Raw genomic sequence first — 26,298 nt, 5'->3', positions numbered from 1 at the left:
GCTTGTGTTGACCAATTCTTGCATTCCCATAAATATTCAGCAGAGGGCAACAAGCTAAAGCACAATCACCCTGTGCTAAATCCATGATAAATAATCTGAACTGAAACGGTTTCATCTGGAATTCCTTAAAGGGGTTAAAAGCTAAGGCTCTATTTTCTGGACATGCGCTTTATAGCCCGTTTACGCCGCTACCACACTACAGGTTCACTACGTTTGCAGCGGGTGTAAGGATCCTCCTGACACACTGCAGAAGGAATCGTTCGTTATAACCGCGGCACAGGGTGTGACTCTACAGTGTGACACAATAAAAATGCCTTCACCAAAGTACAAAATAATGGAAATACATTTGTTATTCAACTGAGACATAAGAAAAGGTGTTGAAGATTCGGATGTTTCCCCTTTAAGGACTGCATATTGTAAAAGGAATTAAGCAGGGCAGGCAGTTCAGAAAATTACAAAGCCGGGAAGACGAAGTCGTTTTGGACAAATGCAGTTTCCATGGTTTCACATTTGTATTTCTCACCCTAAAAATATTGACCAGTTTCCAGTAAAAAAAAAACAAAACAAAAAACAAAACAAAAACAAAAAACAAAACAAAACTGTCTGTTACGTGAATTTTATGTAACTTTAAGCCTTGCAAGGTGAACATTTTGCACAGGTTTGCTGTTTTTAAATTTCTGTATTTTTTTCTTCCATTTTATGCATTTAGTTAAGACATGTCTGCAAACTTCAACTAAACAAAAGTGATTATTACAGTCAGTTTGCGAGGTATGCATGTCCGATAGAAACTATAGAACTCAATTAATTATAAATACTTCAAAATGAAGTCTAGCCATCACTAATATGATTGCATTATACCAGCGAGGTGCAATATATTTATGTTATGCCAAGCCGCACAGAGCCATATTGTTATAGCTCGGATAGCGGAGATATGCTGCAGCGTTATGGAAATGCGGTGTTCATTTAAATCACCCTGCACTGTATTGTATTTAAGGGGAGCCAAAAAATTTAATTAGCTCTGGTTCTCAAAATTATTTTGTCACGAAATTTGCAAAACAAAATTAACCCTTATACTAGACCCTTTGGTTTAAGCTTCTTTAAATGTTTGTCTTAGGTTTTGCATTCCAATAATTCTGCTTTCTCCATATTGCCTACCTGGCATTGCGCTAATGTATGTCATTGTTGTATGTAATATTTAAATGAGCACTAGATTGGCCCATCCAGATATTCACTAAAAGGTGTTTCATTATGACTGTTACAAACGCAAGTGATATGAAAGTCATAAATTCTGCAGATCTCTTTACATTCCTTAATAAAAACCAATACTGATATCCATGTTTCGGCATTATGCCTGCAACTGAAAAAAACATAGTCCCACTATACCTACGTCGTGTTAATTAATGTACAGTATACTGGGCAATATGACACGTTGTGTATTACTGGGGTCTGTTGATCACTGCATTCCACACCACGTGAATGCTTTAACAGGTTGGCTGGCTACTTGTTATTCAGCACCGCGGGCGGCTGCTTTATTGATCTCATTGGATTCCCCCACACTCAGCTCGTTCCATTCTTAATTCACTGCCCTTTCTGCTCGCAAGAGGAGAGGGATGCGAAGGCAGGTAAGAACTACACTGTTCCAGGCTTTCAACTCACTAAACAAGGGGAGATTCAGATAGTAAGTTTATTCATGGTATTTATAATTGTACCTTGTTAGGAATAAAAATACGCAGTGTAAGGAAAATGGAAAAGCATATAGCTTGACAAAAATTAAAATATATTACAAATATATTTATAATTATAAATATATTTATAATATATTAATAAAGTTGTCTTTTTATAAGAAGTAAAAACACGGAATGCACGGTACAATAAAAAATAAATGCAATTGAAATATTTTAAAAGACCTATTTCACTGTAGTTGTTAAGGTAGCCTATTTAAACGAAACCTTGATTTTAAAAGATGTCGATTATACAATTGAGATGAAGCCTTTGAAATACATATTTGTTTTATTCTAGTGAATCATAAATTATGTTCGTTTTCGTCCTGCAATACGCGGAGTGTGTTCATAGTGGTAGCTTTGAAATCTATTTGAAATTTCTACAAATATCAGAAAAGGTAAGTCAGCGTGATTTACTCCGATATTCCTGTTTCGGGTATGAATGTGTGTTAATGGGTTCAGTCATGGTGTGGAGAAGCAAGTGATCTATTTATAATTTTGCGGCTCATTGTAGCAAGAACATCTGAGGAGAGCTCTACCGTAAATACCATAGGCATAACTAAAATATCGATTTCATCTCTGTGGACAACGTATTGTTTATTTGGTGTAGGCTATGAGCTGCAATTCATTTGAAAGCAGCAAAAGGGCCACTTCAGTTAGATGTCACGTGTACGGTATTCGATTCATTTTCATGTAGCAATTAAAACATCTCGTAACAAAAGGTATTGTTGGAGTCCAGAACAGAATAACCCTTTACAGAATAACCCTTTTACAGGTTATACCCTACTAAATATTTACAGGTTATACCCTACTAAATATTTACAGGTTAATACCCTACTAAATATTTACAGGTTAGTACCCTACTAAATATTTACAGGTTATACCCTACTAAATATTTACAGCTTAATACCCTATTAAGTATTTACAGGTTATACCCAACTAAATATTCTTGTTTAAAAAAGCGTGTTGTTTTCAGATATGGTGCATTTTTCTGTTTTTCCTTTTTCCTTTATACATTTGAATTGTATTCACATTCCATTCCTCACACAAGTGCCAAAAAATAATCCATCAGCAGGTCACTCATTTTTATAATGAAAGATGTGCGCTGAATTTTGATTAGGTTTGTCTGCGCTCAGCACTATGTGGTGCTAAAATAGCATGAAGTACGCGCCTTGACGTGACAATGCATTTGCTAAGTTAATCCGTCCAACCAACCGTTCTATATAGGTCCTCGATATACTATCACTAGTGATGTGCTGTATCAGCTAGTTAATACTTTATTAAGGTTATCAATCATTACTAGATGTATTTGTAGAATATATTTCTAAATCAGTAATTGGTCATTTAAAGACTTGATTGTAGGTAATATGGGTTACGTAACCATTACCACAGAAATGCAGTCGACCATTTTGCGTTAGTATGTTCATAATTCCCACTGCCTTTGTGTATTGACACATGCCTGTCTCTTCAATTCAAAATGCTTGAGCTATACGTTGATATTATTACCCGGGAGAAATGTTAACTGTACAGTGTGCTGTATATGCACATTCTACTCAACACTAGCAGTTTTCAATTAAACCACATATGTTTGTTTCGAACATTCTAATTAAGAAAGGTGGGTTGGAAAGTGCAGCTGTTGAAAAGATATATAAACAGACTACAAAAGACAACTACAATATAATCTAGATTAGACTAACAACATGCTGAGCTAAGATCAGATCTTTCGAAGCTATAGTACATATTTATCATCATGTTTCGAAAAACAGGCAGATACAACAAAAACAACAACAAATGCAACAATAACAAAAAATGAGTGTAGGGTTAGGGTTATCCTACAAGATATATCCATTAAAAAACACCACAGTGCACATTTAAAACAGTGGTAAATGTTTTGTAAATATGGTCCATTATATTTCAAATTGTGCGTTGGTGTTTATTTTTAATTATCCAAAGGGTATTTGTAGAACTTCACAGTAATGCTACTTCAGATAGTTTAAATACAACACCTGAGTCAAAATAGTACATTGCATTTCAATAGCCATTCAGCCATTTCAGAGTTTGATGCTGCATAGTAACAATGAATCTGAATATTAGGGTCCCCAGTAGGGAGAATTCTGTGGGGGATTTAGGGGGAACCATGAAAGGTTCGAATCCCGTTTGTGTCAAGATTCACATCTTAGCTGGGTTCCCACGTGAAGCAATGTCTAGGAACTCCTTCAGCAACCCTTGCTAGTCAGTTAGACTATATGTAGCAGGTAATCCTCAATTGAGTCAATAGCTGCAAAACCTCTGCTCTTCTGTCCCCCTGTGCATTTAATTTACACAGTGTGGAAGTCTTTGACTAAAGCCCCTTTCACACTGGCACGTCTACCCGGGTCCCGACCCTGGTTCTGGCTGCCTGGGTCAGATTCCTATGTAGTGTGAAACCATGTACCTGGGTTAGACCCTTTGACCTGGGTTGAGTGAGATAACATGAATTAGGGCCAGTCATAAACCGACGAAACAACAAAGAACCACGCTTGTATGAAGGTTTTTCAAACAACTAAATATCTCATGTGTTGATTGGGGGGGCGGAGGTATAATTTAATTCTTTAAAATTCTTTAAATTGAGTTGACATAGTTAATCTTAATCAAAATTCCAGCACAGCACAGAAACCAGGACCAGAGAACTCTGTTGGAAATTAAGTGGAGATTTAGAACAAGAGACAGAAAGTGATAAAGGTCTTGTTTTTGAGGCAGAGTCAATTGGATCATTTAAGACCCAACAAGTTTTGAGATCAGTCAACTAGTAGGAATTTGAGTTTAGATGGGCTGAATGGCCTCCTCTTATTGATTCATTTTCTTATGTTCTTATGTTTGTTTCTAGTTTTGTAAGTTCTCCTATAGTAATTTACTCTTTGAAGTAAAAGACTAAAACCCTCATCCTTTCTTTCTTTCTCTCTCTCTCTCTCTCTCTCTCTCTCTCTCTCTCTCTCTCTCTCTCTCTCTCTCTCTCTCTCTATATATATATATATATATATATATATATATATATATATATATATAGTATTATATTATAATATTGATAATAAGTAGTAAACTATTGATAAGTGTTTTTTTTTTGTTGCATGATATTTAACAAAAACTTAAATAAGGATCATACCAAGCACAATTAATAGGATATTAAACAAGTAAAAAAAGGTGGGTTAAATATCCTGTTAACCAACTCCTGAACCACCTAATGTAATTTTAAAGAAAACATAAAAAAAAAACTATTGCATAATAAGAAAATGGATAAATGATTTGTCATTTGTTTCCTACAGAAATGAGTGTGATGTCATCATGGATGCAAGAAAGAGTCCCCGAAAAAGCAGTTTTCAGCACACTGACTCTGATACCAACACCCTTGTGAATATAGATTTTTGTGAAAATGACAGCCAGATGAGAAGCAGCGCCTCCACACAGCAGTGTTCCTTCCAACACAGCAGCACAAATGGACTCTCTACATTCTTCCTTCATGGCAATGGCAAACGCTACGAAGACTGGAGCAGATGTAGATCAGTTAGGAAAAGCAAAACACATGATTGTGTCATGGGCATGGGTCAGCACAGGGGCCATGGCAACACAAACGATGGGAGGGTAATTCCCTCTGTTAGAAGAAGAGGCAGGCTTGTAAGCAGCATTAGCTTTTCCGGATTCAGAATTGCACAAAATGGTCAAGAGAATGGAAGCACGCCCAACTATGGCAGGCAAATTATTGATTACAGGAACTTTGCCCCTCAAGTGCCCTTTGTGCCATCCATTGCCAAATCCATCCCTAAGAAAAGGATTTCGTTAAGGAAACCCAAAAAGGGTTTCCGAGATCTGTTTAGCATGAAAAGGCACAGACACGAAAATACAGTGTCTCCAGGTATCTCTGAGAAGGAAGCAACCTTGGAAGGGCCGAGAAGGCGTTCAAAATATCGGGAGCACGTGGCTGGAAATGCTACTCTGCAAGAATTCTCAGATAGTGACCCCCTTTCGGACTCTACCTATGACTACTGCAGCACCTTCTGTGAAGATGTTGCTTCTATGAAGAGTTTTGATTCCCAAATGGGCTGTGGAGAGATATTTGCCGACGAGGAGCACCATGTCCATCTGGAGATAGAAAGGCAAAAGGACCCTGATAAAGACCGATGTGAACCAAGAAAGCCAAGTCCTGTGGTGGAATCTTTCCAAGGAGGTATGGAGCAGCTAGCATCTCCAGCTCAGACAGAGGCCATAGACTTTTTAGGCTTGTGGGAAAGTATGCGTAACACAGGACTGTTAAAGCAGGAGGCTAGCACTGATAGCACAATGTTGAAGACACCTTCTTTGCCTCCTACGTCAGCAAGTGAACATCAGATTAATTCCCCTTACGACTTGCAACCTTCCCCTGAGGAGACTGCAAGCACAGTTATAATAACACCAAAAAGTGACATTCAGGAATCCATTTCCACAAGCGATGAAGGATATTATGATTCGTTTTCCCCGGGGAAAGAGGAGAACAGCAAGGAATCCTTAACTCCTTGCACATCCAACAGGTTTCCAAGAAATAGCTACAGCGGCGATGCACTCTATGATTTATTTTATGATGCTGATGAACCTGGAATGAGTCCCATCTTTGACGATGGTACATCTGTGTCAGAAAGTATTTTAGGCCAGTCCAGTGACCTCCCATTGTCTATGTACAGCTTTCACGTTGGTGCTGAAGAAAACCTGGCCCCTCCATCAGCTCTTGATGTCATCAGCCAAGAGGTCCTTCAGAGCAACTGGAAGGGCAAAGAATGTCTGCTGAAGCTGTGCGACACAGAAATATCCCTGGCAATGGGAATCATGAACTGGCTCAAGCAGAAAACTGACACGCTGAGCTCATCTGAATTAACACACAATGGCTCCGAAGAACAGAAGAGCAAGGAATGTCATACCATCATGGAGGCTTTCCCTGAGATTCCCCAAATCGCAAATAATGAGGCATGGAATGACACCATGGATTCAGTGAAAACCGAGGAGAGGCCAATGTTCAGTCAGGAAAGGTCACCTGCTCCTGATGTTGTCCCCTCTAGACTTGTTGAGGCCAGTTTAGAGTCTGTCTTATCTGAACTGGATATCACAAGGGGGCACACAGAAACAAAGACCAAATTTATCATTAACAACAGCCTCAACATTTTAGAAGTAGATGGATACCAGGTCCGTTCTTTAAACAGAGAGCTGAAGAAGGCAGCAAGTTCACCTGGCACAGGAGCAAATGGCATAATCATTTTTGCTATTGACAAGGAATCATTATGTGAGACCTGCAGAAAGTCTGTCAAGCACAACTCGCATGAAATGCATTTATGTGCCTCATGCCTATCTTTGATAGAACATATCAAATGTACAGAACTACTAAACAGCACAAGCAACAGTGTTCGCGAATCACTGCCTGTTGATCTTGGAGGGACCCATCCTTTGTTGCCTCTGGGGATTTGTGAGTCCCCTATGAGTCCTGATGAAGAAGCAGGTGATATCAATATTACCCATCTTCTGGAGCAGTGTGTCAGCCAAGTGTCCTCTTTGAAAATCAACAGCAGCAGCTGCAAAGGATCTGAAGGGAGAAACCCATTCTTTCTTTCATTTGGTGAGGACAGCGATGTCAACGAAGAGAAAGACCTAGGATCCGAGAAGAATAAAGATGTGGCCCAGAACTTTTTAAAACCAAAGAAAAACTTTGGGAATGATGCAGATAGGAAATTATCACATTCCAACTGGACTGGTCTTCATGATGGAAGTCCAGAGGTCAACATTATTGAAAACACCACGTCATCAAGAGCTAGTATCTTTCAGAGCCCAGTACAGGAGCAAAAGCATTTGGAAATAGGTCTGGTTACAACAAACAACTCTAATGAACTAATTTTGGAGACACACCCTTGTTTGAGCAATTCTGGCTCTGCAAACCTCGAGAGTGAAAATGCAAGGCAACCCCTCCGACCCACTTATCTCCCACTCTCCAATTCTGCTTATTCGGAGTTCGCAAGCAACCTGACACTAGCTTTGGACCAGGCGAGGGTGGCGAAACAGTTTGACAAGCCAAGAAGGCACCGGAAGTCATTGTTTAGTCGAGATGGACCCTTTGGATATGCTTTGTCTGATGAGAAAAAGGAGGAAAGGAAGAGAAGAATGAAGAAATGAGCTTCTCCACAGTAAAGGTATGTGCTGGTTGAAACTGTGTGTATTTAATGCTTGGGCTCCATTAGACTTTTACATTCCAAAACATGGAGCTTTCACTTCCATTTAATTACTGACATATTGTTTAATCCTTTTTAGTTATTGGTTTGTTTTACTAAAACTATATTTTATTTATAGTAATTGATTTAATATTTGATGTATAGTGACATTTTTCCACCTTAAAAATGCAACAGTAATAAACTGCTTTAAAATAAGAAAAAAATTCAAGATAATACTTTTTTAAGTGCAATGACATGCATGTTGAAATCATTTCAGTCTCTCACGATGCAACATAACATCACTCTGACCAATTTCCTTTTCAAAACAAAGGAACATGCCATATTGCTAACCCACCTAACTGTTCAAAAACATACAAGAAAAAACAAAAAGGCACAGCATAAAATTAGTGCCTTAACGTAATGACAAACTTAAATTTAACACTTTATGAAAATGACTACAATTTTACCTTTTCACATTTCTGACCAGTTACTGACCATTTTAAGGTAAAATACAGTTTGTTTGTTTTCTCTTGATATTTTTCTTGATAGTGATGCTGGGTTTATTTTTTTAGGGCTTTATTGTTACTACCTGCATAAGAACAGAAGAACATATGAATGGGAGGAGGCCATTTGGCCCATCTAAGTTTGTCTGGTTCCTAATAGGAGATTGATCTCAGAACTTTGTCAAGTTGGGTCTTAAAGGATCCAAGTGTTTCTGCCTCAACATATTATTATTATTATTATTATTATTATTATTATTATTATTATTATTATTATTATTATTATTATTATTATTATTCACTCCCTTCACTCCCATAATACCTTCAAGTACCTGATATTTCTTATATGTATGTAGTGGGGAATGCCTTTACTGTCTTTATTTGCAGTTATAGTTGTATTCTCTCATTTATAAGGATCCTTAACAACGGCAGTCTGTTTATAGCAGAAAGGCTGTAGAACAGCTGTAACTAGAGGATGCATTGAGTGGACAGAATATACAGTCTTCCGAGTGGACATTCACTGTATGAATGAGTCCTCAAAATAACCCTTTTCAGACAGTCAGGAGCTTAGAGGAAAAGACATATAGTGCAAAGCAAAAAGATAATGGAAGGGGAACAGGCAAATACTGAACACAGGTTTGCATTAAACATGTAATAAAACTGTATGTTCTGTTACATCAGTAGGTACAATAGGGGGGATTCGATTTCTGTATTGCACTGCTTGCAACACCAACAAAAAATGCCAACCTTGTGTATCCGGACAATGTGGAATAATAATACAGCAGACTGCCTTTAGCTTTTTTTCAAAATGTCCAAAATGTATGTAAGTTGTAGGTAAAGTTTTTTTTTCTTCTCTAGGCTGGTTACCCGTATGTGGTGTAGGGATCAAGTTATTGTGTCACAGCGAAGAGGTTGCAGGTTTTCAGGCTATTGACAAATAATTTGTCTTTTTAAATAGCACTTGCAATTGCTATTTAATTGGAACAATAATAATTGAAAGGTTGGCTGCTTTTATGTGATTAATGGAAGAAAAGGCTAACAAATGAGTTTATAGTAATTCTTGCCTGGTTTTGTTTGTACATCAGATTTACTGTATTTACTGTTTTGTAATGCATCTCAGAAGTGAAACACACAGCATATATACAGTAGTATTGTCACCCTGTGGTTTCAATCAATCCTTCAGTGTGAATGTGAAAATTAATTACTTGAGCAAAATGGAAAACATTGCAAGTCTAATGGGCTGTGTGGTGTGTGATGCACTGCCATTACAGATTCTGACCTCTGTTGGTGGATGAGGTGAACACTCTATAGCCCTACCTGCAGAGGAGTCTGGCTCTTTTGTGCAGTGGCTAAGGTGCTCACTTGCGGTGTGTCGCTGGTTTGCTGGTGTAACATGATGGAGGCTCGGGGTGACGTGAGTGTACTATTGCAGTTTAATCATTTGAAAACATAAAAGCATCTGTAAAGCAATTGTTTTATTTGCACATAAGCAGTTACAATTCAAACTGACTGGAGTTCTGTATCCACGGTTTGTCTGGCTGTACTTGTTCACTGTTTACGCATACTTTCTCAGCCAATCAGAGCACTGCATTTCTCTAAATTGTGATTAGATTTTACCATAACCACCCCCCCACCCAAAAAAAGAACAATACTACATTTAATGAAGTCTCAACCATAAGTACTGACACCTATTCTGTTTACTTTTACTAAAATTCCAGAAGATATCCTTTGACTGCTCATTACTTCATTCATCAATGCTCAATTGGATTCAGAACTGTAGATTGTCCAGGCTGTAGACCAATAAACGATGTTAAAATCAAAAATAAAATGTATTGCATGCTCTTAGGGGAATATCATTGAAATAATAGGTGAGCTCAATATGTTACAACTTTGACAATAGGTGGCATACGCATTTAAAGATTAACTGGCTGTCATGCGTCGTACCCTTGTATAGAGAGGGCAGAATGTAATACAAGTTGACATATTTTGGGAATTTCACAGTTCACTTCACTGACCAGTATCCTAAGGGGGTTCCTGATTAACGCAGATTCATTGTGTGAAAGTACAAGGTTAAAGGATCTTTACTAACTGGAGCAACAGTGCTTAAAGTATTTCTTCCTGGCTAACGGTTAAAGCTATCTGTGCTTTAATTACTGAAGCTAGGTTTATCTCTTCTGAACCTTTACACTGTTAACTAAAACGTCTTCTAGATCTTACCTCTCACATCACTTCTACTCTAATCAAGATTCATTTAACTGTTTGTCTGCTTGGCTATGGGGTTGGTTTAATCCTATGCCCCGTTGGGTTGTCACAGCTGGATTATCTTAGAACATTTTACAGCACCGTGGATAACCTGTCATGGTTCAAGATGTCATAGCATGTATTTAGATTTAATCCAGGCTGTCACATTACCCCTGCATTGTTTACCATTGCCTATATGTTCTTTTAATCATGCTTGGTTATGTGTCTATTCATATTCTCTGGGAGCTTGCAGGACTGTAAATGGTAAAAATGTTTTCTGCTGAACATCACCTTCCTGTTACTATACTCAATTAAAAGTTAGTTCTGGACATTTTCTATCTTACACAACCTTGCGCAATGACTTCCCCTTAGAATTTAGTGTTACGCTGATTCTCCAGAATATTTGCACTTTGAGTAAAATGGAGCTTGTTCACTGGAAGTTGCTGTAATATATAAATTGAGTGTGAATGAAACTCAGTGAAAGTCCAGGAGCTCTGAACCTCTCCCTGCACCTCTCTTGAAAGCAGAAATCAGGGTCCACAAATAGCATTGAAACTGAGTGATATATAGAAAAGCTCAAGAGACTGCATCTAATTGGAAAAATAGTGTCTGGCGCAGTCTTTCAGGCTGTATCTGATTTTAGTAAAGATTCCCTCAGAAACCAATTGCACTAAAACCTGCTTCACGCTTTGACAATACATACATGCAAAAAAAAAAAAAGATTTGGATGCAGCTTATCAGAATCTTAATTAGATGTTCAGGACAAAAATTGCAGTAATTCATTTTGTGTGAATCAATTCCCATGGGAGGTAAATGCTTTCTTTCTACTAACAAAAGGCACGATGAAGGCATTTATTAAAGGTCGACTGCAGTAGCTGAGAACGCATACATTATGCATACGATATGTGTGCATTCTATGTGCAATTTTCATTATTGCCTATGAAAATATTATATTTTCATCGCAAACTCATGGAAATTCTACAGTTTAATGCATAGATTTGCAGACAGCCTTCACTGTGCACCCTGGGAGCCACATTTGGTATGTGATACAAATGAATCACTAGAATAAAATATTCACTACCACCCTCCAAAATGTACAGCTCATGCATCTCATAGTATTGAACAGCCATTCTTCTATGTAACGCATTGTTCAAGTAAAAACACATTATGTAGGCATTTACGGAAATTGTGGTAAAGGTCACTAGTTAAGCTATAAGCAGTAACCCTACAGTATGTGTCACAATCAGATCGATGAGGGGTTTAAACTGCTGTAAAGACTTTTAATTTCACAACAGACTTAATAGAATGAAATGTAATATAATGTAATGCAACCTTTTACTGACAGATGTGATTCATAGCCTTTCTGATGCTCTGTATCATCGCTAGTTGTTTTTTTTTTTTTTTTTTTGGGGGGGGGGGGGGGGGTTTTGTGAAGGAAAATAAAACTGCCAATGTGATGAAATTAGTGAGATACAACTCATGAGAAAAAGTCTCTTGTTTGTCTGTTTACATGTTGGCTTTTAGTTGTTTAACCTAATCGGCTCTGATAGTAACAGCAAGCTATTTCTCCAAGGTGAATTTTCCTGATACAGTATGTTGAGCACAGTATGGAGCCGGTGCTTTTTAATATTTAAAGGGACCGTTCCAAAATCCTACGCTTTTGAAGCATGGTGGATAATGACATCTCTTCTCTGAACCTCATTGGCTGAGACGAGCCCTGGGGTTTATAATCTCCATTACTGCTGTCTGTCTAACACAGGGGTTCTCAAACACAGTCCTGGGGACCCCCTCTGCCTGCTTGTTTTTATTCCAGCTGATCACTTAACTAAACCCTTAATTGAACAAATAATTTGCTTAATTAGACCTTTTTAATTGTTTTCAGCTCTTAAACTGCAGAGTTGTAGAGTTCAAGTTGCTTATAAAATGTTATAGCCAACTTGAAATCTGCATCTGTTTTAAGGGTATAGTTAAGTAATTGAGAGCTCAGTTGGAATAATAAACAGCGGGCACAGGGGGTCCCCAGGACTGAGTTTGAGAAGCCCTGGTCTAACTGCTTTATATTTGGCATTTACTGCTCACTAAATATAAAAAGCCACTTCTGTATAAAAAATATTACTTTAAAATATCTTATTTCATGATGTTTGCTAAGAACAGTGTATAATATAATTTAACTTTACATGATAAAGTAAAAAAGGACTCTGTTTGGACCTTTCATACAGTACAACACTGTAGAACATTATCCTCCCCCTGATACACCCTTATTTAATTTGACTACGCCTGTCACTTCGTTTTAATATAGCAACAGTTAAGTTCTAACTGCAGATGAAGACCAGCATGGAAGAGCGTGTCACTTTATACTGTAGTGCTTCTTTAACAGAATCAATAAAAGACTTCTGTTTTCTCTGAAAGCCATTTAGCATCTCCTCATCCTTTTTCTAAAATCCACCATCCTGCTTAAAATTGCTGTGTACAGTTCAGTTCTAGAACAGCAAAAAGCCCATGAGAATTCATAATTGAATGTGGGGGTGTGACATGGTGCCCGTCCCTTATAAATTTATATATTTTGTTGTGCTGTTATGATCTATTACCATGTTTATGTATATATGTATTTGTTCCTTTTATTATTAATATGAGTTTGTGTGTTTTGGATCGGCAGGGAGGGGGTTAAATTCCTCCCTGCCAAAATACATGTGAGAATGTGACTGGAGCCTTAATTGAGTAATTGTTTATTATTGATTAATTGGGCTCCAGCCACAAACTATAAAGGTCAGGAGACAGCCTCTCTCTGGGGAGAGAGCTAAGAGGAGGAATGTAAAACAATAGTGTGAGTGCAAGAAAGCTGATTGCTATCAACAGACATTGTAGATACTTGTTCTAGTTTAAAGATTACACTATGTTACACAATTTTAGTTCCTGGGTAGTAAGTGTTATTTCCTAATTGCTTATGCCTCAAAAGTATAGAAAACGGCTATTATTCTCCACAAACTTTGCTTTTGTGACCAGGACAGTGATATTTCAAAATATCACTATTTCCAATGGGAAAACGGGCAAATGTGTGTCATTTTGTTCACATAAAGTCAGAAAAAAACAACGTATGAATCCAAATTAACATGTATTTATACTGCACTTCTAAATCTTTTGTAGTCATTTTTGTATTACTTTAGTATAAATACATGTTAATTATATATAATGATATATATTATATATATAAACATATTTTATTTAGGTATTGTATAACAAAACTCAACAAATATAACTACAACTTATTTAAGATTTAGTTATATTCTTTTTAGATTCTGAAGCTGCAGGTCCAATATGCAGAATCGCTCATGTTAAATGTTACCGTTTTAGTTTAGGAATGCAATGAAGCGTTCTTAAATACCCAGAAGTATTGTGACAATAGTGACATTTTATTGTTGAGTCAACGCTCAACAGTACCGCTGAATTTAGGTATGCATGCTTTGCCTCCGCAGGCTGTCTTTGGAACAAACAGCAATGTCGCATTTATGTAGGTCCTCAGCTGTTTGCTATTAATTTGTTTACGCCTTCATTGTGGTGGGCAAACATAACTTCTCCTCCAAATTACTCTAACACCCGTCCACAGTAGGGTTACCAGATTTCTGCTGGATTTATAGCCCAAAGTCACTTGAAAAATAGCCCAATTGTTTGTTTTCACTGAAAGAAAGCTTATTATGCATAATATTAATATGCATAGTAATAACCTATGCCTAAAAAAACCAAAAACCAAAAAAAACCAAAAACAAAGGCTTTCATATGAAAAGATACCTGGTATAAATTTGATAGAAACTACAAGCCCCAGTACAACTCATCCACACATCATTGTCAACAAATGCGTATGGAAACACTGAAGGGTCAAATCAACGTTCATACCAGCAACCGCATTGCAGCGTGATCCCTTTGTTGAAATCCTAATGCTGGTACTGTATCCCAACCAATATTGCAAACATGAAACCAGGTCAATCTATTAAAGTTATACCACTAATCTAATTACACTAATTAACTGACCTGTAACCTAACTAATCTAATTAACTGACCTGTAACCTAAACTGATATTCCTCCTCCAAATATTTATTGCAGTGCATTTCTGCAAAGCGCAAGGGGTGTTATTAAAGGATAATACCAAGCTAATAGCACCTTAGATTGTTAACACTAACACTCTGTCAGGTCTCTGTTGATGCTGAAACCAGGTTTTCCTCTTCATTTATTATTTTCTACAACTGCAATGACTTTGTCAGTTTGAAAAATATCAGGGGCACACCATTACAACAGTACTGCATTACCCTATAAAAACATGAAAAGTGGTACCATTCTATCAATGGCTCATACCTTTGCACCACAGTACAGAGCCATTCATTTGTCATTGCAGTATGTTGTCATTGAAGTTCATTTAAAAAAGGTAAAATCATGATTAAGGAATCAGCTTAACTATATAAGAGGAGTAAGTCTTTTTTTAAAAAATATGCATTCATTCATCCATGGGACACCACAGAGAAAAGTGTGTAGAGCAGTGAGGATTGCTCATGTCTCAATAGATTTGGACCAACGCTTGTGACTAAATCTAATACTAGTATGGCTTTTTAGCATTCAGTTATATAGGACAGTTGATTGCAGGCGATCAGGTACGATAGCTATCTCATAAGCAGTGTAAGGAGTAGGGGTATGCCAGTGACGATGAACGAATTGGATAAATACCATCCCTAATAACATCCCTAATAGCCTGTTTTGTAAATTAATTTACCTTGGTTTATTTTATAGAAATCGGTAACCTAGCAATCACTAACGGGTCTCATTGATCAGGGAAGGAGCCTCAAAAGAAGAATAAGCTAAGGCATCCCAGTCATACAATATAAAGTTATGTAAGATTATGGTACCAGGTGTAGGGTGCCTGTACCTTTTTTAATGATGTCAGAATAGGTGCCAAAGGTGCAGGAAGAAGGAGGAAAGCACAACAACGAAAGGTCGTCTGAATCACTTTATTATGAGTCTCTATAGAAATGCATTCAATTATATAAGCAGTAAGTGTATAACACTGGAAGTGTATATTAGTCCAGATTATAATGGGAGCACAGGCGACAGGCGTCTGTCCTTCAACAGGAGGTAGCTTTGGAAAAGATCAGCCAGCTCTGTGTTTAGTCTTCCAAGTCTGTGTCTCAGTCTTGCTCGCTGACCCAACTTGTTCTCTCCTTTACCTTCTGTCTTAGTTGCGTCATCCCCAAGCAGCACTACTCAGGCAAAGCAGCAGGTGGCAGTGAGTTGCCCTGATCGTTTAATTCTTTCTCCTGAATCACATTTAAATGATTACTATAAGTATTTAAAATATTTAAAAGATTAAAAAGTACTGGCTGTTACTGTTAACACCCATTTCTATTTTTTATACAGAAAATAATGTTGAAATAATTCTTATGATGGGATAGTTATTGCTTTATGGTTCTTGTTGTTTTATTAGATGTGATTTATATTAAGCACCCTCTAGTCTTCTCGACAGGGTCATCATTCATTATGGACCTATGTCATCATGGTAATGTCTTGCATTATACCACCTGTAAACTCACAACGACATCACTTTGTAAACGAATCAACCAATCCCCACAGGACTCGCTCACAAGCCGCCCAAGAATGACCTCATGGCTATCTGTCAATTTATTTGTGACAGTGGTTAGCCAACTTCTTGAATTAGCTGTCACCCTGTCACTGAAAAGGTTAATGGGAATCATGAGATTTTATCCAATTGTCAGCATGAGTGGTTTTTCAGTGACCAATTCAAATGACATAATTTTGGTACAGTATGGTTTTAGGTGAAATGGTAGCCGTATCAGTCCAGAGATGATAGACAAAAACAAGGAGAGGTGATACTTTATAGTGGACTAACTAAAAGGTATTACTGTCCCTTCTCTGTTGAGTATGATTTGAAAAAGAAAAAAAACAAGCTATACAAAATATATACAGCAAAATTCCCAGTCCAGTTCAATTAGGACTTATCCTCTATTAGTACTATATTTGGTGTTGATTTCAATGTTCTTTATTTTTTCAATTGTGACAGAAGCTATTCATAAAACATAACGCTTAACAAAAACCCTGGCTGAAATTCATATTATCAAAGGAGTGTTGCAATATTATCCGAATTGACCTTTTATTTGTTTGTTAAATTCCTTCTAGTGGAGTTGAAACAAATACAACCGACAGTGCTGTTATAAAGAGGAGGAAAGGCGTGCTGTGTTTAAGCACAGAGGTAATGCTTAGTACAGCCCCCCCCCCCCCCTCCCCCTCCCTCTCCCATCCTTCCCATGTCTATGTCTCATTTAAATGTTAATAGATTACTTTAATGACCAGCTTGCCTGTCTCCTGAGGGGCTCAAAGCAATCATTAAACTGGATCAGATTTCACGTGAAGATCAGGCTGGCCTATTTATGGAGCATACTTTACAGAGCATCAGAAGGAGCAAAGATTTACTGTACTGTAAATTAGTGCAGAGATTGGGAATTTGAGTTAATTGAAAATAGCAACACCACAAATCAATAATCAATGATTCAACCAATTCCTTTGTGATCTCCTGCTGGGGATGGGCAGATGTATCTACGTATGCCACAATATACAATTTTACATACAGTGCCTATAGTAAGTATTCACCCCCCCCCCCCCCCCCCCCCCCCCCCCCTTGACGTTTTCACAGTTTGTTGTGTTACAACCTGAAATCTTGATGCATTTAAATGGGATTTTTTTCCCTTTGATTTACTCAACCTACTCAACATTTGGAAGAGGCAAGAGAAATTTTAATTGTGAACCAGTTAATAAAAAATAAAAAAACTGAAATGTCTTGGTTAGATAAGTATTCATCCCCCTGGGTCAATACTTGGTAGAACCAACTTTGGGGAGTCTTTTGAGGTAGGTCTCTACCAGGTTTGTACATCTGGATCGTGCAATATTCGCCCATTCTTCTTGGCAAAATTGTTCAAGCTCTGTCAAGTTGGATGGGGATTGCTGGTGGACAGAAATCTTCAAGTCTTGCAACAGATTCTACAATTGGATTCAAGTCCTGGCTTTGACTGGGCTACTCTAGGACATTCACTTTCTTGTTTTTAAGCCATTCCAGTGTTGCTTGGCTGTGTGCTTGGAGTCATTGTCCTGCTGAAAGGTGAATCTCTGTCCCAGACTTAGGTCTTTTGCAGACTGAAGCAAGCTTTCCTCAAGGATTTGCCTGTATTTAGCTCCATCCATTTTGACCTCTACTCTGACAAGCTTCCCAGTCCCTGCCGATGAAAAGCATCAACATAGCATGATGCTGCCACCACCATGCTTCACAATAGGGATGGTGTTACCTGGGTGATGTGCTGTGTTGGGTTTGCACCAGACACAACTCTTTGCATTTAGGCCAGATAGTTCAAATTCTGTTTCATCGGACCACAGAATCTTTTGCCACATCTTTTCAGAGTCTCCCACATGCCTGTTTGCAAATTCCAAGCAGGATTTTACATGGGCTTTTATAGAAATAGCTTCCTTCTTGCCACTCTTCCATTCAGGCCAGATTTATACTGATAATGTTGTTAAGAATGTTATGAGCAAACTATATGAAAAAAAAAAAAAGAGATTTAAATTCTTCAGATGATAAAGTGAAGGATTAAATAAATCTTGAGCAAACTCACACACTGCACAGTGGTTATATATTAATACATTGTCATACACGACCTTATTATGCTGTTTAATTTAAACATTTTACCTCAATTGAAATATTTTCAGTAATAAAACTGTTAATTGTAATATTAATATTAGACTAGTTTGTTATACAGTACTGGTGAGTAAAAAAAAAAAAAATACAAAATCGTAGTATTGAGTCTATTTACGTGGTATTGAGTCTATTGAACTTCATGCTGATTTGAACTCTTGTCAAAATAAGCACCAACTAAGACGTAGCTTTGCAGTAAACTAATGTGATCCATCTGCATCTCCATCCATTTGCCTTATTTTCCATCTGATGATGTAGTTATCCTTCTGTCTGGTGTTGATTGCTGCGGTCTCCCTAGCGCATCAGCATGACAACCGTCTGGATTGAGATAAGTAGAGTACATCTCTGGGGTCTTCAAGTGGGCACCTTCCATCCTCAGTGTTTCGTTGACTAGCCCACAACACCTCAAGAGGGCTCAACAGTGATTCTGGAGTCCCAGCATCACCCTCCTCCATCCCCCACTCAGCTCAGCCCAGCTTACTTACCTGTACATCAGCATTGCTTTCTTTCTATTGTACTTGAGATCCCCATATATGTATTGAAGGAAATACTGTTTAGTTTGTTTGCTGGTTTGAATTGCACTAGATATGGCTCGGCCCTGTGGAAATTAGTACACATCACAAATCCTCACTGTATGACACAATTTCAGGACTGAACAGTCCAGGGTGTTGCTCTTGAGTCCCTCTCCATTGGAACTAAATTCACATGCATCTACATTTTCAAAAAATATATGAAAAAGCAGAAAGCACCAACTAGCTTTCTCCAGCACATCCCTTATTTACAGTACTGTAGACTGAACAGCACAGAATCATCAGAGAACAACACTCAGCTGAAATACTCCTCCAAAGGTCTGGCGCCACACAGACTGTTCCCCTTTGTGCAGCCTGATCTGCCAGGATTGATGCAGTGGCGTCTGTTCCTATCGAACCAGAGAGACCACACAAAAGAATACTGACATCATATTATCACACAGTCCTCTGCAGGATCTGCAGTTAAATCTGTGATCAAGACAAAAAGCTCAATAGACTGTTGCCTTTTCACGGTCGCTGGCTGAAAATATTACCTCACAAATCATCCAGTGGAAATGACCTTGAAGTGACAACTAGCCTGCCTGATTATCTTCACCAAGGGCCCTTTGCTAAGTTCAAATTTAGATAAAACATGTACCTCCATCTTAAAATATTTCATATTTTGTGAATATCAACATATTGTAAATAGTTTGTTTTAAGTGATACACAGTATGCAATATAATCTATTTGCGGTTCACAATGAAAAAAAGAAGATATATATTCTGTCACTAACTTTTCATCTTTAAAACACCTTCAAGAATAAGACAATGAGTTAGTCAATTTTATTTTTCTAATATATTCCTATTGCATTTTATACCAAATTAATTAGCTAACCTTCCTACATAGCAGAGAATAGGGATGTTTTAGTGTGTGGTTCCACTCCACAGAAAATGTGGTGTCCATTTCTGGTTGTATTTATAGTAGACTGACAGTGCAAAAGGACACATTCTTTTACACGGAATTCTGACACTAATTCAATGTCTGATGCAAGATCATAAACTATAGAACTGCTATACACTGACGGCAATACCATCATTTTTCAAGAGTAGTCTGAGAGGACTGCAGTCACATGCAGCAGTCAAAATAGCAATGTATCCAAATGCTGTGATAGGATCTCTGCCACTATTGCTTATTATCACTGTTTGCATCCTCAGAGGTGAAAAAAACAGTGGACCCCCAGAGAAGTGTCAGGCAGTTGCCCTGAGAGGTACTGCCTGTGTCATTCCACACGCTGTGGAGAGATGGTAAATTGAACAATTTTCTTCATCATTTATCAAGCTGCTGTAGGGCTAAAGGGAAACTGAGCTGTAACTACTGTTTGAACTCTAAGCATCTAGCGGCGATGCAGGAGACCTAGTAAGTAAGAGAGACAGCTCTCCTAAAAGGAATACAGGGAATTCCCCTGCATGGGAATGTATTTCTAGGGTCTTTTCATGGCAGCCATGAATTTTACAGTGCCTAATAATAATACAGTCAAGCAGGTTTAGCTTTTATTTTTTACTCCTTTTGAAAACCAAGCCACTTGGGTAATATCAAATTAAAGGGAAAACTTTTGAACCTCTTTACCAGTAAACACCATCTATTATGCACCCATCTGTGTTTCCGTGACGGAGTTGGATGGGTAGCTAAGTGGATTGGCTATATATTGAGTCCCTGGGTCAATTTTCTCAACCAGTCAGTAAACATCAATTTTACCTGAAGGCTGCTGCATCGCTAAAGACAGTTACGACAGTTATTATTGTCACCTTATTTCTTGTACTTAAAAAGCAAATTGGTATGGCTATGAAATATCTTAACTATTGTATTATTCTTGTTGTTTACAGTACTTTATACTTTCATTCATCACATCCATGTGAAAAAGAATACATTAGTTAAGATACTCTGATATTTCATAACTGTGCCAAGTTGCCGTTTAAAAGATGTTTAAAGCCTGCAAGCATGTCTTTTCAAGATTTCAAGTTCTGCTGGTACACCAGAGTGTAACCATTAACCTTTCCCCCAGCAACACTCTGCCCCCACTGGATGTTGGAAAGTCCATATTTCTTACTGTTGTATTTTGTACATGCACTAGGGGCAGTTGCACGGGGAGATATTAATATAAAAACCTGTGACAAGGATGGCTTTGCAGGGGTGACGTCAGACCAGAAATGTAGACTCCAAACAATGAGGAATGGTAGGTGAATCTGTGGCGCTACAGCATCCAGAGTTTTATTGTAAATAATAAAGAAACAAAGGATTTAAACAAAACACACGACTGAAAATAAAGGGCATGTTGGCCAAAGTAACTAGACAGACAAACAAACAAAGTGAATGGACAGAAATCAAGTACCATCCTGGAGCTTCCAACACGAAATAGCAATTGTTAGACTATCCTTCTCTCTCCTGTTCTCCATTCACGAACACACAACCCAGAGTGCGTGAGAACATGCAGCTTTTGTGCAGCTGTACCGAGACTCGACTGCTAATCAATCATTCAATTGGAATCTCGGTACAACTGCAAATGAATTAATAAAAGTGCAATTCCCCGTGCTCACAAATTATTTTACCTGCACATGAAGTGCTGTGCAATTCTTGTGCCTAAATACAAATATACATTTTAAACACTTGTGCTCGTAACCCATATTTTATACATAAACACCAACATTAACATACTACAGACAACATAAAACACTTAATAAACATAAAGGGGCGGAACACTCCTAACAACATTTAAGAAGGAGAGAAGGCCGTTGGGCCCATCTAAGCTTGTCTGGTTCCTAGTTGCTGATTGAGCTTGAACACTTTTCAAGGTGGTTCTTAAAGGAATCCATGTGTTTTTGCCTCAACAACATGACCAGGTAGCCCATTCCAAGGCCTGAATGAAAGCCTTGATCTTTGTGGAAAGGCTGGTTGCTGGATGTATTGTAGATAATGGAGTTTTACAGACTGGTTTCAGTGCAGACAGAAACATGGATTTAGCACAGAACTCAGCAAGTATTGACAAAAATAGATTGAAACCATTAAAACACTGACTCCCTTGTCAAATAAAGTTTTGGCTACTATGTTTTTGAGTCAGATAATAATAGTAAATCATATTTAATTCCAAGGAAAGATTAGAATGTTTTAATCCAAGATTAAAATTCATGATGTCCTCATCAAACATATTGTAACGTTGAGTGTGCTGTGGGTTCCAAGTGGGAGGTTAATTCAGCAGTGACTGCAGCGAAATAAGCAGGCAGACACTGTTTGAGGTTGAAATGCACCCAAAGGTACCGTTTATTGCTCTTTTTTCAATTCAATCACCCCAAGTCAAACAAAAGAGAACAACCGAACATCGGCGCTCAGCACCCCTAATATAGCCCAACCAGGCTTGAACATTGGCCAACTAAAGTTTTCCCTAATTAGCATGCTAACCCTCCAATCCCTGACAACTATACTTCCACCCAATCCCAGGTGTACACAGTTGGCACTATGCCCAATATACTACACAATGCAAGGTGTCTAACTATGTGTTTAGCTCACGTTTTTATAGCCCGCCACTACAATATTATCTACTAGCAATCGATATACAGCACAGCAATTAGTTAAGCAACTTCAGGGTCACCCTTTTCTAATGAAAAATGTATATTTGTAAATCAGTCCTGAAATATATAGGCATTAATAGACAGGCTGCAGTGAGTTATTTCTATATTTTCATTTTGTTGTCATTATATATCACATAGATGTGGATTAAGTCACCAGAACCACAACACGCAAATTATAACCTAGATTTTTAAATTTTTTTTTATTTAATGGCACTGTGGCAGGAAATGTGGCGGTGGCGGTGATGTCAGACCAAAAGGAAGCACACACAGGTCAGGTAGCTGCAGTTTACAAAAAAGATGTGGCGTGCACCGTTTTTATTTTAAGTACAAAAATAAATAAAATGTTTAAAATAAAAATAAACACTTGCTCACAGAGCGAAAATAAATAATTTAAACAGAAACAAAAACACGAATACAAAACACTAAGGTCCGGCTGGGCAGTAGCCTTCACGGATCCTTTAAGTTTCTAAATAAATCTCTCCTCTCGCTCTCTCGTTCTGCCTCTTGAACACCCACCTCGAACATGGAGAGCTGCAGGCTTTTTACACAGGTGACCATCTCCTGATTAGTAACAAATTAATCACTTAATTCAGGAGATGGCCACCTTCTGAACAAGGTTTTAAATCAACAACTGGCAGAGGACAGGCTGCCAATCTTGTCTCTGCCAGAATAAAATAAAAACAACAACAAAACAAACAACAAACTCAAGGAGGTCCATCTATATTTATATATATATATATACTATATATATATAACATATAATATACTCATATATATATTATATATATATATACACAACACACACACACACAAAATAAACACAATAAACAAATACAAAATAACAGGGGCTGAGGGTGAGACCCCGTTCTAAAAATAAATACTGTACAGGGCTGCTCACCCTATATAAGGCTGGTTTCTTTGCAGTGTTCTTGTTTCTTGTGCTGAGATGATACACTGGCTTTAGCGTGTACATTTTAAAATGGCCTATAGTTCACAGCTTAAAAAGTTATGAGAGTCATGACCACTCGATATGATGACTTTGAATGAATGAATCATGGAATTATGACTTTAATTATTGGGCTTATCTGTACATCCTAACAACTCAAAAATGCACTTCTTTGTCTGTGTTGCTTAAAGTCAAGGCTAATCTGTACACTGCAGGTTGGCAAACCATTTGTTATCATACAGTTTGCAATAACAAATCTTATGTTTCAGTTTATAATTTTCTGTACTCATGACAATTTTGCATGCGTTGGAAATTCACCCGGCAAAGGACACATTAACCAGAACATTTAAAATCTGTGACTATGGTACTTCCTCATTTTGGAAGATGTTACCAACCTTCAGAACTGTAATTTGGAATGAGCAGATAACACTGAGACCATGCACACACTGCCACCTATAATTAGCAAATAAGCAGATGGATCAAGATGCTATGCACATCTGTAATGCAGTTTCTTATGCCTGTATTCTCTTTGAATGCTTTATTAGATCAACACCATACATTTTGACACAGCTATAGGTTCAGTCTAAATGGTATTTTTCTGCCTGGGAAAATATTCTTATTAAGTACCCCCTCCAAACTCCTTAGGCTAGCTGCTGTTGCCATAGCAACTGTCTCCCAGAAACGATTTTGTTCTAAAGAGGACTGGGTATGGCGTGGTATAGGGACAATCCAAGGTCATAAACAGGGAAGAAATATATCTGTGATGAAAGACTGGTAAACATTATGTGTTTTGTATTTTCATTTTTTTATTTTATTATTAAGAGGTAATGGGTTAAAAGTAATTCTAAAGAATGATTTTATCATATATCATATATTGTGTTTTTGTTTTTAGGTTTTGATCAGGTGATTGTTGTTTGGGTAATGAATGTCTCTCTCTCTCTCTCTCTCTCTCTCTCTCTCTCTCTCTCTCTCTCTCTCTCTCTCTCTCTCTATCTCTCTATATATATATATATATATATATATATATATATATATATATATATGAATCCCAGCACAACAGTATATATAGATGCACGTGTCACTCACTCAGGGTTGGGTGTTCGATGAGTAAGGAATGGGAGAGGAGGAGGAGGAGGAGGAGGAGGGGAAATAGATTTTAATATCCATTGCTATTGCGTGCTGGTGGGATCAGCATGATACTTGTTTATTTAAAACTCACCGTGTTTGTTAGTCTGTCTATCTGCTCACCGTCTTTTGTTTAGTATAGTCTGTTTTGTGTGTCTATTTATTTTGGCGTAAAGTGCCCTGTCCTGCCCTTTGTCTGTGTAAACCGTTTTATTTTCAATAAACCGGCCCAAGCAAGCGTCCCCATCATTTCACTTCATCTGTTTTGTCTCGGTGTATTCCCTTCCTGGTTCTGACGTCACCCACTCCGGACGTCTTTGTGACAGTGTGCAATGTCTATTTATATGTAGATGTTAAAGGGTTAATCAGCTTTGCCCAATATGCTTTTCAATATTAACTGTAGTATTATTTTAAAGATTTTGAATTAGGAAATAATTCTATAAAGAGGTGGAAAATTGCTTGGTTAACCAACATCTTTCTTTTGACAATTTCTTTGTGCCTTTTTGAGCCCATGGTTTAAAAGGCAGTGAGGCCCTGTTGTATGACGCTTCAATCCTCTTGAGGGCTGGATTCAAACGAGCGTGAGCCGGAGACCACTGTGCTTGGCAGGGAACTCTAAAGCAAATTGGATTGTGGTTTGAAGCGTAGCTTATCAAAAGCTGTCAAGGATGAATGTCAAAGCCACAATAATTGTTGCCTTCAAGTTACAGGTCGGTAGAAAAGAACAATTTCAGTTAAATACTTATAGTATTTTAATTTTATTTATGTATTTCATTTAGTGCCCAATTGCTCAAACCTTGGCTGCCTGGCCGATCGTCTCTTTACAGCCAGAGGTTCTTGCTAAGCTACTAATCCTGGAATACAGTGTTAAATTCAGTCCTTCTCCACCTGGCCTCTTCGGGCACCTCACTAGTAGGGTCTTTGTGGCTCAGAAAGGCAAACATACCCCAGAGGAGCTTCTCTGCCTAACCCATAGGCAATGGCTAATGATGCACTTGCTTCTGGTAGTTCCTGTAAAACAGTTTTTTAGACTGTGACTCAAGAAATATTTTTTTTAATTTCTGTAACTGGCGTGTTTTCAGTGTCTACTGTCGTTCTTGATAGAGGCGAACCAAACGTGTAGTGAGATATCTGTAAAGAGCTTATGATAATTTTTTCTTCACCAAGAGCTAAAATATTTAAATAATAGAAATTACATTTACGTTAAAGTGTGCAGATATAGGCGAAAAAAAACAACAACTAAGTATTGGAATTGTTTTGTTACTGTAGCAGGTTTATGGTCAGCCTTGTTAAAGGGGCCGTGTAGTGCCCTGTATGGTTTTGGCATTACCACTACATCATACGATTAGGAAAGCATCAGCCTTTGTAACTACCTGCAGCAGTAGAAGTCTCGGCTATGGAATATATAGTATAATGCATAATATATCAAACAGGTGCAGATTTAACGAAGCAAACAGGCACAGGTGCTGGGGGACGCTGCAAATTTATACTATATTTTTTGACAGGCACATTTTTGTTTAGTAGATGTTTTGACATCAACAGTTGTGAATCGTTCTTAACAGAGAAGGATTTTTTCCAATAGTCAAAACACACTTGGCCAAGGGGATTTAGGGCTGACTGAGACTGCTGCCTGACCAATAACAAAACATTGTAATACAGTCATTAATCCTAACACTTGAATCTGTCAAGAAA

General features: G+C 37.8%; 1 protein-coding gene across 2 annotated transcripts in view; it reads left to right on the top strand.

Moving 5' to 3' along the window:
- The first annotated feature begins 257 nt into the window (after positions 1 to 257).
- LOC121322776 overlaps positions 258 to 26,298 on the top strand; it is a 39,664-nt gene continuing 13,623 nt past the window's right edge. The window contains exons 1-2 of one of the 2 annotated variants that reach the window (XM_041263067.1): positions 258 to 658; positions 5,024 to 7,903. In XM_041263067.1, the coding sequence (XP_041119001.1) occupies positions 5,043 to 7,886 (2,844 nt within the window). In that variant the 5' untranslated portion in view covers positions 258 to 658; positions 5,024 to 5,042 and the 3' untranslated portion in view covers positions 7,887 to 7,903. Of the gene's footprint in view, positions 659 to 1,482; positions 1,623 to 5,023; positions 7,904 to 26,298 lie in introns of those variants that run through there. The other variant, XM_041263066.1, reaches the window with a different exon arrangement.

The sequence above is a fragment of the Polyodon spathula genome, chromosome 11, assembly GCF_017654505.1.
Source record: "Polyodon spathula isolate WHYD16114869_AA chromosome 11, ASM1765450v1, whole genome shotgun sequence".
NCBI lineage: Eukaryota > Metazoa > Chordata > Actinopteri > Acipenseriformes > Polyodontidae > Polyodon > Polyodon spathula.
This window is presented reverse-complemented; position numbering and strand designations above follow the sequence as displayed.